The following is a 12,179-nucleotide window of genomic DNA, read 5'->3' as shown; positions in this document are numbered from 1 at the left end:
AAACAAAAAACACAACAACAACGGCAAAATCTTGTATTCAACACAATTTATAGAAAAATGGGGAGAGGGGGCTGGAGAGATGGCTCAGCAGTTCAGAGTACTGACTGCTCTTCCGAGGGTCCCGAGTTCAAATCCCAGCAACCACATGTTTTGAGATCCGATGCTCTCTTCTGGGGTGTCTGAAGACAGCTACAGTGTACTTACAAATAACAAATAAATAAATCTTTTTTTAAAAAGTAGAAAATGGGGAGAAATATGTGGCATTTGATCTAAGCCACCAAAATTCCTAGCTGAGTTTGGGGGTCAAAAACTGCATTCTGCCAAGTAGTTGAGAACAAGCACAGTGTAACCTCAAGTCTGGAACCTTTCTGCTTGGGAAGGGAAAGATATCAGCCTTGCTCAGCCTGGTACTGCTGACCCTTGACTGAAGTTGAATGCTGAGCGAGTGCAACCAACCTTTGTGCATCCAACTTCCGCACAGAGAACACTGGTTCCCTGCTTATTCTTTTTATTTTATTTTATTTCATTTTATCGAAGATATGGATCCCTAGGATCCAACAGTGCTGCGTCTAGAACAATCCTGCTGACTGGTTTTTGTCAAAGGACTGGAATGCAGGAATGGCCTCATTGTGAAGGGCTGGAATGCTGTAGGTCAAAGGGACAATATTATCTTGGTTGTCTTTGTCCCTTAAATGGCCATATATTTTCAGCTTGCACGTCTGTCTTAACATCCTCCTGGCCATTAGGTAAAACTCCTGGAATGTTGTCAGTAAGCCGAGTAGACATCTAGTCTCCACAAAACCTTAAAGGTAAGACACCTGGGAATGCTAGCAGTGGGAAGCTGCTATTTTACTTTGACAGAGGTAAAGGCAAGAGGACTTTAGACAGCTATACGTCTCACCATGAAGAGGCCAAACAGTAGGAAGGTCGCTTAGAGACAAGACTGCTAAGCTTCTGGTCTCCAGACCCACAGCCCTTGATCAGATATTTCACCCTTAGAAAGATGGAAACCGTAAAGAATATATCTTCTACTGTTCTCTGAGGTGAACCTAGTTCATTTTCAACTGGAGAAATTCAGGCCAAGATTGCTCCAGAGTCATGATGGGAACAACTGAGACGTAATTTAATGGATTTGGTAAAGGTAGTTTACTGCTGTCTGGCTAGACTGTTGAGGAAAACCAAAAGAGAAGAGGCTTCCTATGCTCAAAATAAATATCAATACTGACCTTGACTCAGACATGGTGTGTAGTCCCAGCACTCCGAATGCTGGAGCAGAACATAATAGTATTTTCTCGAAAGCCTGGGCTACAAATGAAGTCTCTGACTTAAAAGAAAACAAACAAAAACCTCCAACCATGACAACCAGTCTTTTCTGAAAGGCCACATTTTACTAGTTTTCAGAGCAATTGGTAACCAAGGGAATTACTGAAAATGAGAGACCAATCAAGAGGCTATTAGCAGATTCTAAGGCGAGCATGGTTAGCGAGCAAGCGAGCAAGCAAGCCTTATTAAAAGCGTTGTCGTCAAGGTGATACTACTGTGCTGGGGAGATGGCTCTGTTTGTAAAGGGCCTTCCCCTTAAACATACAACCTGAATTGAATCCCCAGAGCCCTACAGTGGTCTGTAACTTCAGTGCTGTGAGCAAGACCAGTGCTGCTATTACAAGCACATGCTATCAATCCCAGCTTTCCCATAGGTTTTTGGGGATCAAACAGCTGAAAATGTCTATCAAAGTAGCCGTACCATGCTGCATTCCTACTAGAAATGAATAAGAGGCTCTGTTGCTGAATAGCCTTGCCAGTGTGTGTATCTGAAATGTGAACAAAGCGTGTAACAGAATAATAGTATTTGACAACAAAGAGAAATGAGTTACTGGCAGATGCTGGACTATAGATATTGGTAGATATGAAGAAATCCTTAGAACATTATGATAAATAAGCTGCAGGAGACTGTTTTACACATTTGAAAAACTGTACAGATAGAAGGTCTACTGAGATTTGCTTAGGACTGGGAAGCTAGGGGCTTAGGCATGCCATCCTGCTTCGTTTTACTTGATACAAATGTACCAAAATCAATTATAGTGGTGGTAGCACAGTAGTGGGACTATACTGAAAATTGTTGTACTGTATTCTTTTAAGTAAGTGAACCGATGAATATTCAAATTATATCTCACTGTATTCTAGCTTAGTTACGGTTTCTATGGCTGTGATAAAATACCATGACCTAAAGAAACTTAGGAGAAAAGGGTTTCTTCAGCTTGTATTTCTACCTCACCATCTATCTATAAGGAAAATCAAGGCAGGTGCTCAAACAGGAGGCAGGCACAGAGGCAGACGCCATCTACTGCACTAAGGAGCGGGCCACCTGCTAATGTGCTCATCAGGCTGCTTTCTTCAAGTATCCAGGAGCTCCTGCCTAGCGGTGGTCCCACCCTCAGTGACCTGAATTCCACATCAATCAGCCATCAAGGAACTTCACTACAGGCTTACTCACAGGCTATTCTGGATGCGGTTATATCTTCTCAATTGAAGTTAGCTCTTCCCAAATGCCTTTAGCTTGTGTCAAGTTGACCTAAACTATTCAGCACATTTTCCAACAGTATTATTCAGAAGGATGTAACGTAAGAAGAAGGAAGATATATCCTGAGATAGATTGGACTCATCCAGGCTAAGTATATAAGGGGTTCATTGAGAGTTTTTTTGTTAGTGAACCTCATCTAATTTATCTGTACAGTAACTGAAACTGAATTTTTCGAAAGAGAATGAATTTTTCACACAGTAGTTAAGTGTCAGGGAATGACAGCTTAGTCTTAAATTCACTTCCTTGATAGGGTTTAGGGATATATATCAGGTAGATTTAAAGCTTGAAGAAATGAGATTGGAATGAAAGTAATCAGTAGTCTGTGCAAACATAGTAAATCTTCATGGCTAGTCAAGGGATGTGTGGTCACCAAATGATGGTATAAGCATGATATGATAGTGGACTTTTCTTTTATTTATAAAGATTCCTTTGTTTATTTTATGTATGTGAGCACACTGTCGCTGTCTTCAGACACACCAGAAGAGGGCATCGGATCCCATTACCGATGGTTGTGAGCCACCATGTGGTTGCTGGGAATTGAACTCAGGACCTGTGGAAGAGCAGCCAGTGCTCTTAACCACTGAGCCATCTCTCCAGCTCCTGACAGTGGACTTTTCAACTTCCTGGCAGCCAAATTTACTCAGTGGACATTGCTATAGGCCCAAGTGATGAGTTGGTGACCTCTACAAAAATGATCTTCACGTCCCTAAAAAGCGACCTAGGCAATCGCTATTCTTGTAACCCACACCCCACAGATGTAGTACGCAGTAAAGCTAGAGTGAGATTAATATATAACTCGGCTGTTTGACCTCCTGAATTTGGTGATTTCTAACAGCAAGTAACTGAGGGGGAAGAAGGGAGAATTAAGTAAAGTCATAGAAGTAAAAAGTAAAAACAAAAACTGTTGTTTAATGTAAAGATGCAAGGTCAGGTTTGGTGTTTGTTTGTTTGTTTGTTTTGCTTTATTTTGTTTTGGGTTGGGAAAGTACTGGTAATTATTGAAGTTAGAAGTCTGCCCTTCCATGTAGTCTTAGATACATAGGCCTTCTTTTGATGGCTAAATTCTAACCGTCCCTCTTTTGTGCATTTGTGTGTTTGCTTTCGTGGTATAAAAGCTTGCAGAAGAGAGATAAAAAGACAAGTCTTAGTTCTAGAGATGCAAGGGAAATAGAATTTTTTATTAGAACATTTATTATTATTATTATTATTATTATTATTATTATTATTATTTCCTAAACCAACCAGAGGACTTGTAAAATACCACACTGCCACTTAAAAAGAAATGATCTTTCTTTTAGCAACCTAAGGGACGTCATCCTGGTGTTTGCAGGTGTGTGTACATCTATTACTCTATACCTTCTGTTCTGTCCCCCACCCCCAGTTAGTGCAAAGGTTTATTTAGCAAAGTGGCAGGAACAAAGCTCAACAAAGCAAATACTCCTCAACGAGATTAGAGTGGACTGCCCCAAGGCAGGAGCAGCCTAGTGGCTTCTCCCTTGTGATTTTAAAGAAGTTTTATAAATATTTATGAAGTGTATATTAGAACATCCAGGCCTTTTAGACCCTAAGCAAAGATGACTCTAGGGAAGCCCTGCCCCTGTAGCTACAGCCACCAGCAGTAGCAAGCCCAGCCCCCCCTACTGTGGGCTAGGTGTCCAAGGCAACTTGAATTATAGTCACACATTAATCAGCCCTGTCCCTCCTCTTATCTTGGTCAGCTCTGCTATGTCATCCCCAGCCTCCAGCCCTGTTCTTTCTCATCACTAACGATCCTGCCTTCATCCTTTTAATCCTAGCATTCATTTCAACTCCCACATTTCTTTTAACACAGTAAGCCTAAAACCTTTGCTAGCCTGGACATTCTTTTTTAATACAGACGGTTAGGTACAGTGCCCATAGAAAGTCTTCTTGTAAATTGTATTGTTGTTTGGCATGGGGTGGTTTCTTTGTCTTTAGGAAGTAAACATAAGCTGGATTTTTAATGTGCCTTTCTTTTATTTTAAGCTAGAATGCAGCATTGCTTTCTTTTGTATGCCCAAAGATTCTAGAAAGGAGGTGGGGCACATTATTAGAGGCAAACTTGAATGGAGGTCAATAGAAAGTACTTACACTGGGCTGGAGAGATGGCTTAGCAATTAAGAGCACGTGTGGCTCTTTTACATAAGGTTTGGTTCTCAGCACCCACATAATAGCTCACAACTGTATGTAACTCTCAGATCCCTCTTCTGACCTCCCCAGGCACAACAGGGTACATATACATACATGCAGAACAAAAACACTCAAACACATAAAATAAGTTAAGTCCTTTCTTAATTAAAAAAAAATTAAGTACTTACAGTAAAATTTAGTGGTTTGATGGCATCCCTTGGAAAACTAGCACCTCTCCATAGTAAAGAAAGCGCCTCATAGCTCTTATCTCTCTTAAAGTGAAAAGGGGGCCAAGGGAACTGTATATGAGGCTAAGGGTCAAAGTGAAAAGAAATAGCATCAGATCCTACATCAGCAGTGTGAATGAAAGTTCTTGGAAGGACTACACGTACTCCTTACACTGAGCCTTCTGCAGAACTGATGGTGATTAGAAATTCCATCATTTCGGGGAGGTTAGGGTGTTGCTGCAGGTCTAGAGCCTAACTACAATTTCTCTTCAGCTTACCTTTAGCCCACCTAATTCCTGCTCTACCTCTGTGTCTGTTCTGCCATGCTTGTCACGATCCAGTGAAGCTTTTAGAGGAAGACCGCTGCCTTCCATTAACCAAAAGGCTAAGAATGACTTGAGATGGCCATCTGAGGCCCATGGCAGAGATTTTCCTACTGATGACAGGGAAGTCTGGGTCCCATTTGGGGGTTCTTAGTCTCATTAATAGAACAATTGAAGAATGGACTCAATGAAAACTTCAAAGACAATTTGATTAGAGTTTAAAAAGAAAAATCCCAGGGTAGGCCAGCTGTAAATCTCAGCAGCTGCCTGGAGGAGGAAGCTAGAGAAGAGAAGGGGGATGGGGTGGGATGAGAAAGCCATGCTATTTGGGTTAAGCTGGTATGGAGGTCAGCCACATGGCAGGAGTCAGCCACATGATGGGGATGGGAACTTTAGAGAAAGAGTGGGCCTCAGTGTGTTAGGAAAAGGAGACTTAGAAAAGAGATAGAAGAAAAGAAGAAGCTAAACTATCTGAGCAATTCAGAAAAGTGGCAGAGGAGGCAGAGGCAGAGGCAGAGGCAGAGGCAGAGGCAGATGCAGAGGCAGAGGCAGAGGCAGAGGCAGAGGCAGAGGCAGAGGCAGAGGCAGAGGCAGAGGCAGAGGCAGAGGCAGAGGCAGAGGCAGAGGCAGACAGATCTCTGTGAGTTTAAGGTCAGCCTGGTCTACAGATCAGAGTTCCAGACCAGTCAGGGCTACGTACTGAGCTACCCAGTGAAGCTTTTAGAGGAAGACCACTGTTTTCCATTAACCAAAAAATTTGCTCACACGGTTATGCACCCACCACCACCATAAACCACACACACACACACACACACACACACACACACACACACACACACACACACGACATGGTGGGCACATACACAGGCAAAACCCCCATGCTCTTACAGAGTATGAATGTATGTGATATGAAACTGTTTTTTTAAACACATTCTTCTGTTGTTATCCTATTGCAATATTTACACAAGTTTAGTCCTGCCTCTAGTATCCTGGTGAATTCAGCGACCTTAACACTTCTACCTTAGTCATTTTAAATCAACCTGTTGGTGTGCTGACTGTGTAACATATATCATATTAATAAATTGCCGTGTGCTTTTGAGATCATCGAGATATTTGGCTCTGAAAGTGGTTTGGCCCTCCTTTCAGACCCAAGCATATTTGTCTCCAAGTGCTCTCCAAAGCCTCTCATCTGGGGATGGGCTGACCTCCCTGAGTCTGTAACAGGAAGGAGAGTACAGCAAAACAGCCCTAAGTAAAAACAGAGTCCCTGAGAACAGCTAGAAGGAAAACAGTTTCCAACAGCTCGTTTGTTCTATTGCTTACCCCAAGATACAAAAAGTGCCTGCAAGAGGAAAAAGAATCCGGAAGTTCAGCCATGGGAGCTCAGCCATTGAGAGGAGGCTCATTCAAAATCTGCAGCTGACCACCTCATCCTTTTTTAGTTGGTTTTTGATGGGTGTAAGCGCCTGATTTGATGATGTTATCGCTACCTGTTCTTATTTATTCCTAAAAAGCCTCACCTGAAAGAGGGTGGGACATCCTGCTCTGCCAGGGACTCTCGATAGGGTGCTGTCTGAATTGAGAATTCCAGTTAATTGCCTCAAGAGCAGTTCCTCCATTAGTTTCTGCCAGGTATTTTGAGTGTCTGACTTGATGATAATTTTCTATTAATCATCTGTATGTCTCATATTGCTGTTTATTCTTTCACTTCTACCTGCTGTATAATTAATAAATTCAAAACCAAAGATATATCTATTGTAGATCATTCTCCAGACCATATAGCAAACTATGTCTTATAGTCATTTCTTTTGAGATAGAGTCTTGGGTAGTCAGTCTGAGCTTAAAATTACCATATTGACCACATTGATCTTGAACTCATGATCTTCCTGTCTTTGCCTCCTGGGTACTGGGATTATAGGCACCACACATTACTTTTAGTATAATTTTAAAAGTTCCTCAAAGACCTTCTCGTAAGGCTTGACATCACCATGATCTATTGTACAGAGCAAAGTGTTATTAGGAGAGGCAATCTGCCAAAACCCCTGAGTGTCCTTGTTCGTTCTTACTGCATATGCCAAGAATGTCGGGCCCTGAGCGCTCTTTACCCAGGCAGATAAGATTTCAGCTGTGCTTACAGTAAGCAACCTTGGAGTATGAGGTAACATCTTTCCTCAGACACAGAATGGGTTGTGATTTCTTTGAAAATAGTAAGGAACTTAAGCATCTATCACAGGCCCTTGTCACCGCAAGAGATGTGGTAATCAGAGAGACAGTACAAATCAACATGGAGTTCTAGTTAAGGCTTCTTTATAATAAGGTCCTTAGTCTCGGACCCAGCACATTTAGTGTCTTCTGCCTGCATTCACTGAAAAATAGCAGGTTACTTGTTGGCATAGAACTAGGGCGAAGCCTTAGATCGTGTACGTTTCCTGACAGGTGCTTGAAGATAATATTCCTTATGCAATTATGCTATGTAATTTTTTTCCTACCAGTATGATTTTTTTGGCATGTACCACCAAGGTCATTAACATTGTGTTCTACTTAATATTTTCCTTCAAACTGACTCGCTTATATCATTTGAATAGTTTTTCTAGAAAGGAAAGTTTATAACATGACCCCTAACCTGAATTATCTTCATGCTTTAACCCACAAGTATTTAATACATGTTTGAATAAATACATGAGCATTACAATTTAAATTATGTACATACTATCTATAATCACCCTCCCTTTCCATCAAATCCTTCTCCCTTTAACATAAGCTATCTGTCTACATCTAAAGCGATCATGTCTGGGGACATAGATTACTGCAACCAATGTCTGTTTAGTGAGTATTCTGAGCTAGTGCTTTGTTTCTTTGGAAAAGTGCCCTCCACCTTCTCCTGGTAAAAGAAAGAAGTCTAGTGTTTTAATATGCACTGATGGAAATTTTCCCTCTTTTAGATAAGTTTGCCCATGGCAGCCCATCCATCAGCCTTATAAGTCTCCTGATGCAGTTTGGAGCAGAAAACCAAAGGACTATCTACCCTGGTGAAAAGTATGTTAGGGGTGAGGCATTCCACATCCTGCTCCTGTGATCACCTTCCAGGCTTCAGAAAACTGGATTTACTTCTTACTGTAAAATGGACACTGCGTGGCGTGTCCCTAGCATCTTACCTTACTACAAACAAAATTCCAGCCTCCTCATCATCTGCCCAGCTGTCATAACCTTGATGAAAGGAAATGAAAAGCTCCCCAAAAGACCATCATAAAGGAAAAATTACATACATGCGGCACGTTACCATAGTATGTTGCTTCCCAGGAAGGGGTAAGAAGAGTCTCAAATCTGACTTCAGCCTCCCTATAAAATATATAAAAGTATTAGGGTACCTGCTGAACCTGATGGGGAATCTGTCATCAGCCTGCAGGGGAGAAACTACTCACTATATGGAAGCAGGAGTCAGGAATACCAAATGGCATCTTCACAGCCAGAAAAGAAATTCTGGGAAAGCCTAAATTGTTAGACTCAAGTTCTGCTCAGACTCTTCCATGAGCCGGTTCTCTCTTGGGATCTTATAAGAGGAAATAAGTTAAGATCCCAGGGAAGTGCAATTTGCAGAAATGTGCAAGGACTGGATAACCATGCAAAGGATCAAAAGCAGCTAGACCGGAGTCTAGACAGGCACTCACCTAACTGTTGCTTGAGCTTGTTCTCAAGCACAGTATGAGCATTACTTTTTCTATGCTTCCAAATAGCAGGAAGAAATCTCTAGCATTTGGAGCTTCCTGCATGAACAAATGGGAGATACAACCCTGTTGAACAGCTCTGCACCATATTTGACCACCACAAAATCATGTTTATTATTGCGTATGAGAATAGATGTCCATTTTAATCTTTTAACTCAGCAGTTCTAATATTGTCAATGAATAACAAGTGCCTCAGGAGTTTTAAAAATAAATTGATGGGCTGTTGGATGCTTATTTTTAGTTATAAAACCTTTATTATTTTTAGCAAGAATAATGCGTGTTCATTTTAGGAATATGGCAAATACAAATAAGCAGAAGAAAAATCATTCATCTTTCACAAGTTTATATGTGCATATATGTAACATACAAAGGTACTCCTGTCTTTCAAAATATGATATTCCCATATTATTTTGTAACCTTTTCTCATTTTGTATCCCATCAGAAGCTCATTTTGTTGTTCTTCTTTTTTTCTTTTTTTCTTTTTTTTTTACAAATCAGTAAAGCTTAAAGCCGGAGACTTATAGATTGGTTCAAATATAATCAACAGTAAGATACAGACAACAAGAGATACAGCTAAAGCCACTAACAGCAACAGATTCAAAGTAGGAAGATGGGCAAAGGTCTTATCAGGAAAATGCTAATGAAAAGAAAGCTAGATTGCCATGGTAACGTCAGATAAAAGGGAAAGCAAGGCAAGCTACATTAAATAGGGGTAAGGATGGCTTCGATTAGCCTTCCAACGTGTCACTATTAGTTTGTTTCTCACTTTCCTGATCTCATCTAGCTCCTCCACGTCTCTAAACATATCATCAGTGCTCAGATGCCTGTTGTGTATATCCTCCTTAAAATCCTGGAGAGACTGAATCAGCCTCTCCCGAAAAGTTTCTTCGGATTTCTCCTCCTCCTCGGGTTCCTGCCCCTCCTCTGGCTTTTCCTCGGGCTTTGGCTCTTCCTCGGGCTTTGGTTCATCCTCCTTTTCTAGGTTTCCTTCCATTTTTTGGCAGGGTTTCATCTTGTGTCTGCTTCTCTTCTTTGCTGCTTCCTGCAGAACACGGGAATGCAATGATTTCTAGGAAGCCAGGAGGAGGAGGAGGAGGAGGAGGAGGAGGAGGAGGAGGAGGAGGAGGAGGAGGAGGAGGATAGATGGAAGACTTGGTAGATGGGCAGGTGCTGCGCACAAAGGTCTCCTCACCGTTTGCTCACGCCCTCCCCACCCCCCACCCCCATCTACTCTCACCCCCTCCCGCTCTCCCCCTCCCCCCTCCTCTCTTTCACCTCCTCTCTTTCCCCACACTCATTTGGTCTAACTGCCCGCACCAGATACCTTCCACCTGAGAAACCCAGTCCGCAATCAAGGTTTCTCAGTCCCCGCCCCTCTTACCTCCATTTTCCACCCCCTCCCCTCTCTAGTCCCTCCCTCCAGCATTTTCCAAGGCCTTCCTTCCCGCCTCCCGCCCCAGCCCTCCACAAATCTTTCTCCCTCCCAGGCCTAACACAGGCCCCTCAGAAAGGGGTGGGGGGAAGGGAGAGGGGACTGGGACCTCTGCAGACCTTCACCAGCCCATATCCTGGGGGAGTCTTTTATAAAGTTCCCCCTCACTTACCAGGTACAGATCTGGTCGATTTCTTTTTCTTACTTATTTTAGCCTGGAGCGGTACAAAGAACAAACCTGCAGGCAAACGGAGAAGGGAGGGGATGTTGGGGGTGGGGCAAGCAAGCCCTCGGTGCTCAGCAGAGCAGCACCACGGACCCAGCTCGCCGAGCTCTCCGCATTTAAGGGCTTGCTTATGGAAGTTTCCCACCCTTTGTTTCCCATAGGACTCCTCCTTCCCACCCCGCAAGTTAGCCTGTCTTCCTCATCAGACAGAGAGTAAAAAAGGGCTATTCTTCCCCAACTATCTGTAGATCCGAGACGAGGTTTGGGAAGCAAAGTGGGTGTCCAAAATCTCAGTATGAATCTTCTGAGTATGATTATTTTTGAATCGTCACAGGTCCCCTTGTTTTCTCTTGGGACCCCCTAGTCATCTCACAAGTGTCCTTTCGTGAAGAATTGAAGGTAGGGGGTGGAGGGACAGACTTAACCAGGACTCAAGTCACAACCCTAGACCACCCTAAACTACAAAAACCCTAGGCAGTAACGGCTTAAAACACTAACCTGATGAATTGAAGCAAGCTGTCTCCTCTTGCCGCTGGCCTCTCGCACCACCGCCTGCACGGCTGAAGGGAGCTGGTACCCAGATGGAAACAAGGACCAGACTAGCAGGATTTCTGCACACGTCGACTCCTGGTCACATGAGATCTACGTCACCAGTGAGGTCCGGTCCCCAATCTCCACTCCCACAAAAAGCGCGGCAGATGTGGCCCCGCCCTCCGCTCCTTCATCTACCACCCCCTCTCTAAACATACATTTGGCCTTGTCAGTCTTTTCTGGAGGAAAAAAAAAAGAATGTGCGGGTTGGTTTTATTGTTGTTGTTCTTTTTGCAGCTCTCTGATTACTAAAGAGGAGGGTCTTATTTTCTGAAGCTACGGAACTTTTCTGCTTCTTTTAATAATAGGCCCTTCCTGTCTCCTGCTCCTAACTGCCAGTATTACTAACCCTCCCCACCACCTAGCTTTCCTTAGCCCCTCCCCCTTCATCTGAAACGTACTCCTTTGTTGTGGAGCCAGGTAGGTAGGTCAGAAAGCAGGGGGAGAGGAGGAATCTTGAAATAGAAGTGGGATTTTTTTTAAGGCAACTTAAACTTTATTCTTAATATGTCTGTAGTCTTTTCAAAAGTAATGTTTTACAGTCAGAAGTGACCGCCAAATTACTTTAGATACATTTGTGAATTCATACATGTACATTTCTTATACTAGTGCCTGACGTTTAGTAAATGCTTTCAAAGTATATGCCTTTACGTTTATTGTTATATTGTGATGTTACTTGGGGGAATAATTTAAAATGAAGAAAAATCATGTTTAACTCTAGAGGCCTGCTGGTGGTATTATTACCAAGAAGTGCCTTCGCCTGAAGAATCAGTGCTTCATCACTTGCCAGACAGATTGTTCGCAAACAGTCGCCTCATCTTAAAGAAAGTCACACTTTATACACATCATGACTTGTTGGAATGTCTTAACACTATGTGTCTGCTCTAAATCTCTTAGCTCATAGAAAACTTTCAACTTTTATTTAT

At 42.6% G+C, this 12,179-nt stretch overlaps 1 protein-coding gene across 1 annotated transcript; it reads right to left on the bottom strand.

Moving 5' to 3' along the window:
- Window positions 1-9,234: 9,234 nt before the first annotated feature.
- On the bottom strand, window positions 9,235-11,308 carry Tceal9 (transcription elongation factor A like 9). The gene is made up of 3 exons (XM_021188295.1): window positions 11,161-11,308; window positions 10,609-10,674; window positions 9,235-10,046 (listed from the first exon to the last, which is right to left on the bottom strand). The coding sequence occupies exon 3, from the start codon at window positions 10,014-10,016 to the stop codon at window positions 9,702-9,704; it is 315 nt and encodes a 104-aa protein (XP_021043954.1). The 5' UTR covers window positions 10,017-10,046; window positions 10,609-10,674; window positions 11,161-11,308; the 3' UTR covers window positions 9,235-9,701.
- Between the last annotated feature and the right edge of the window lie 871 nt (window positions 11,309-12,179).

The sequence above is a fragment of the Mus pahari genome, chromosome X (assembly GCF_900095145.1).
Source record: "Mus pahari chromosome X, PAHARI_EIJ_v1.1, whole genome shotgun sequence".
NCBI lineage: Eukaryota > Metazoa > Chordata > Mammalia > Rodentia > Muridae > Mus > Mus pahari.
Note: the sequence above shows the minus strand (reverse complement) of the source record. Positions and strands in the feature narration are given on the sequence as shown.

Bases quoted from the DNA above. Each gene is read 5' to 3' on its own strand.
- Tceal9 (XM_021188295.1), bottom strand. From the start codon at position 10,016: ATGAAACCCTGCCAAAAAATGGAAGGAAACCTAGAAAAGGAGGATGAA.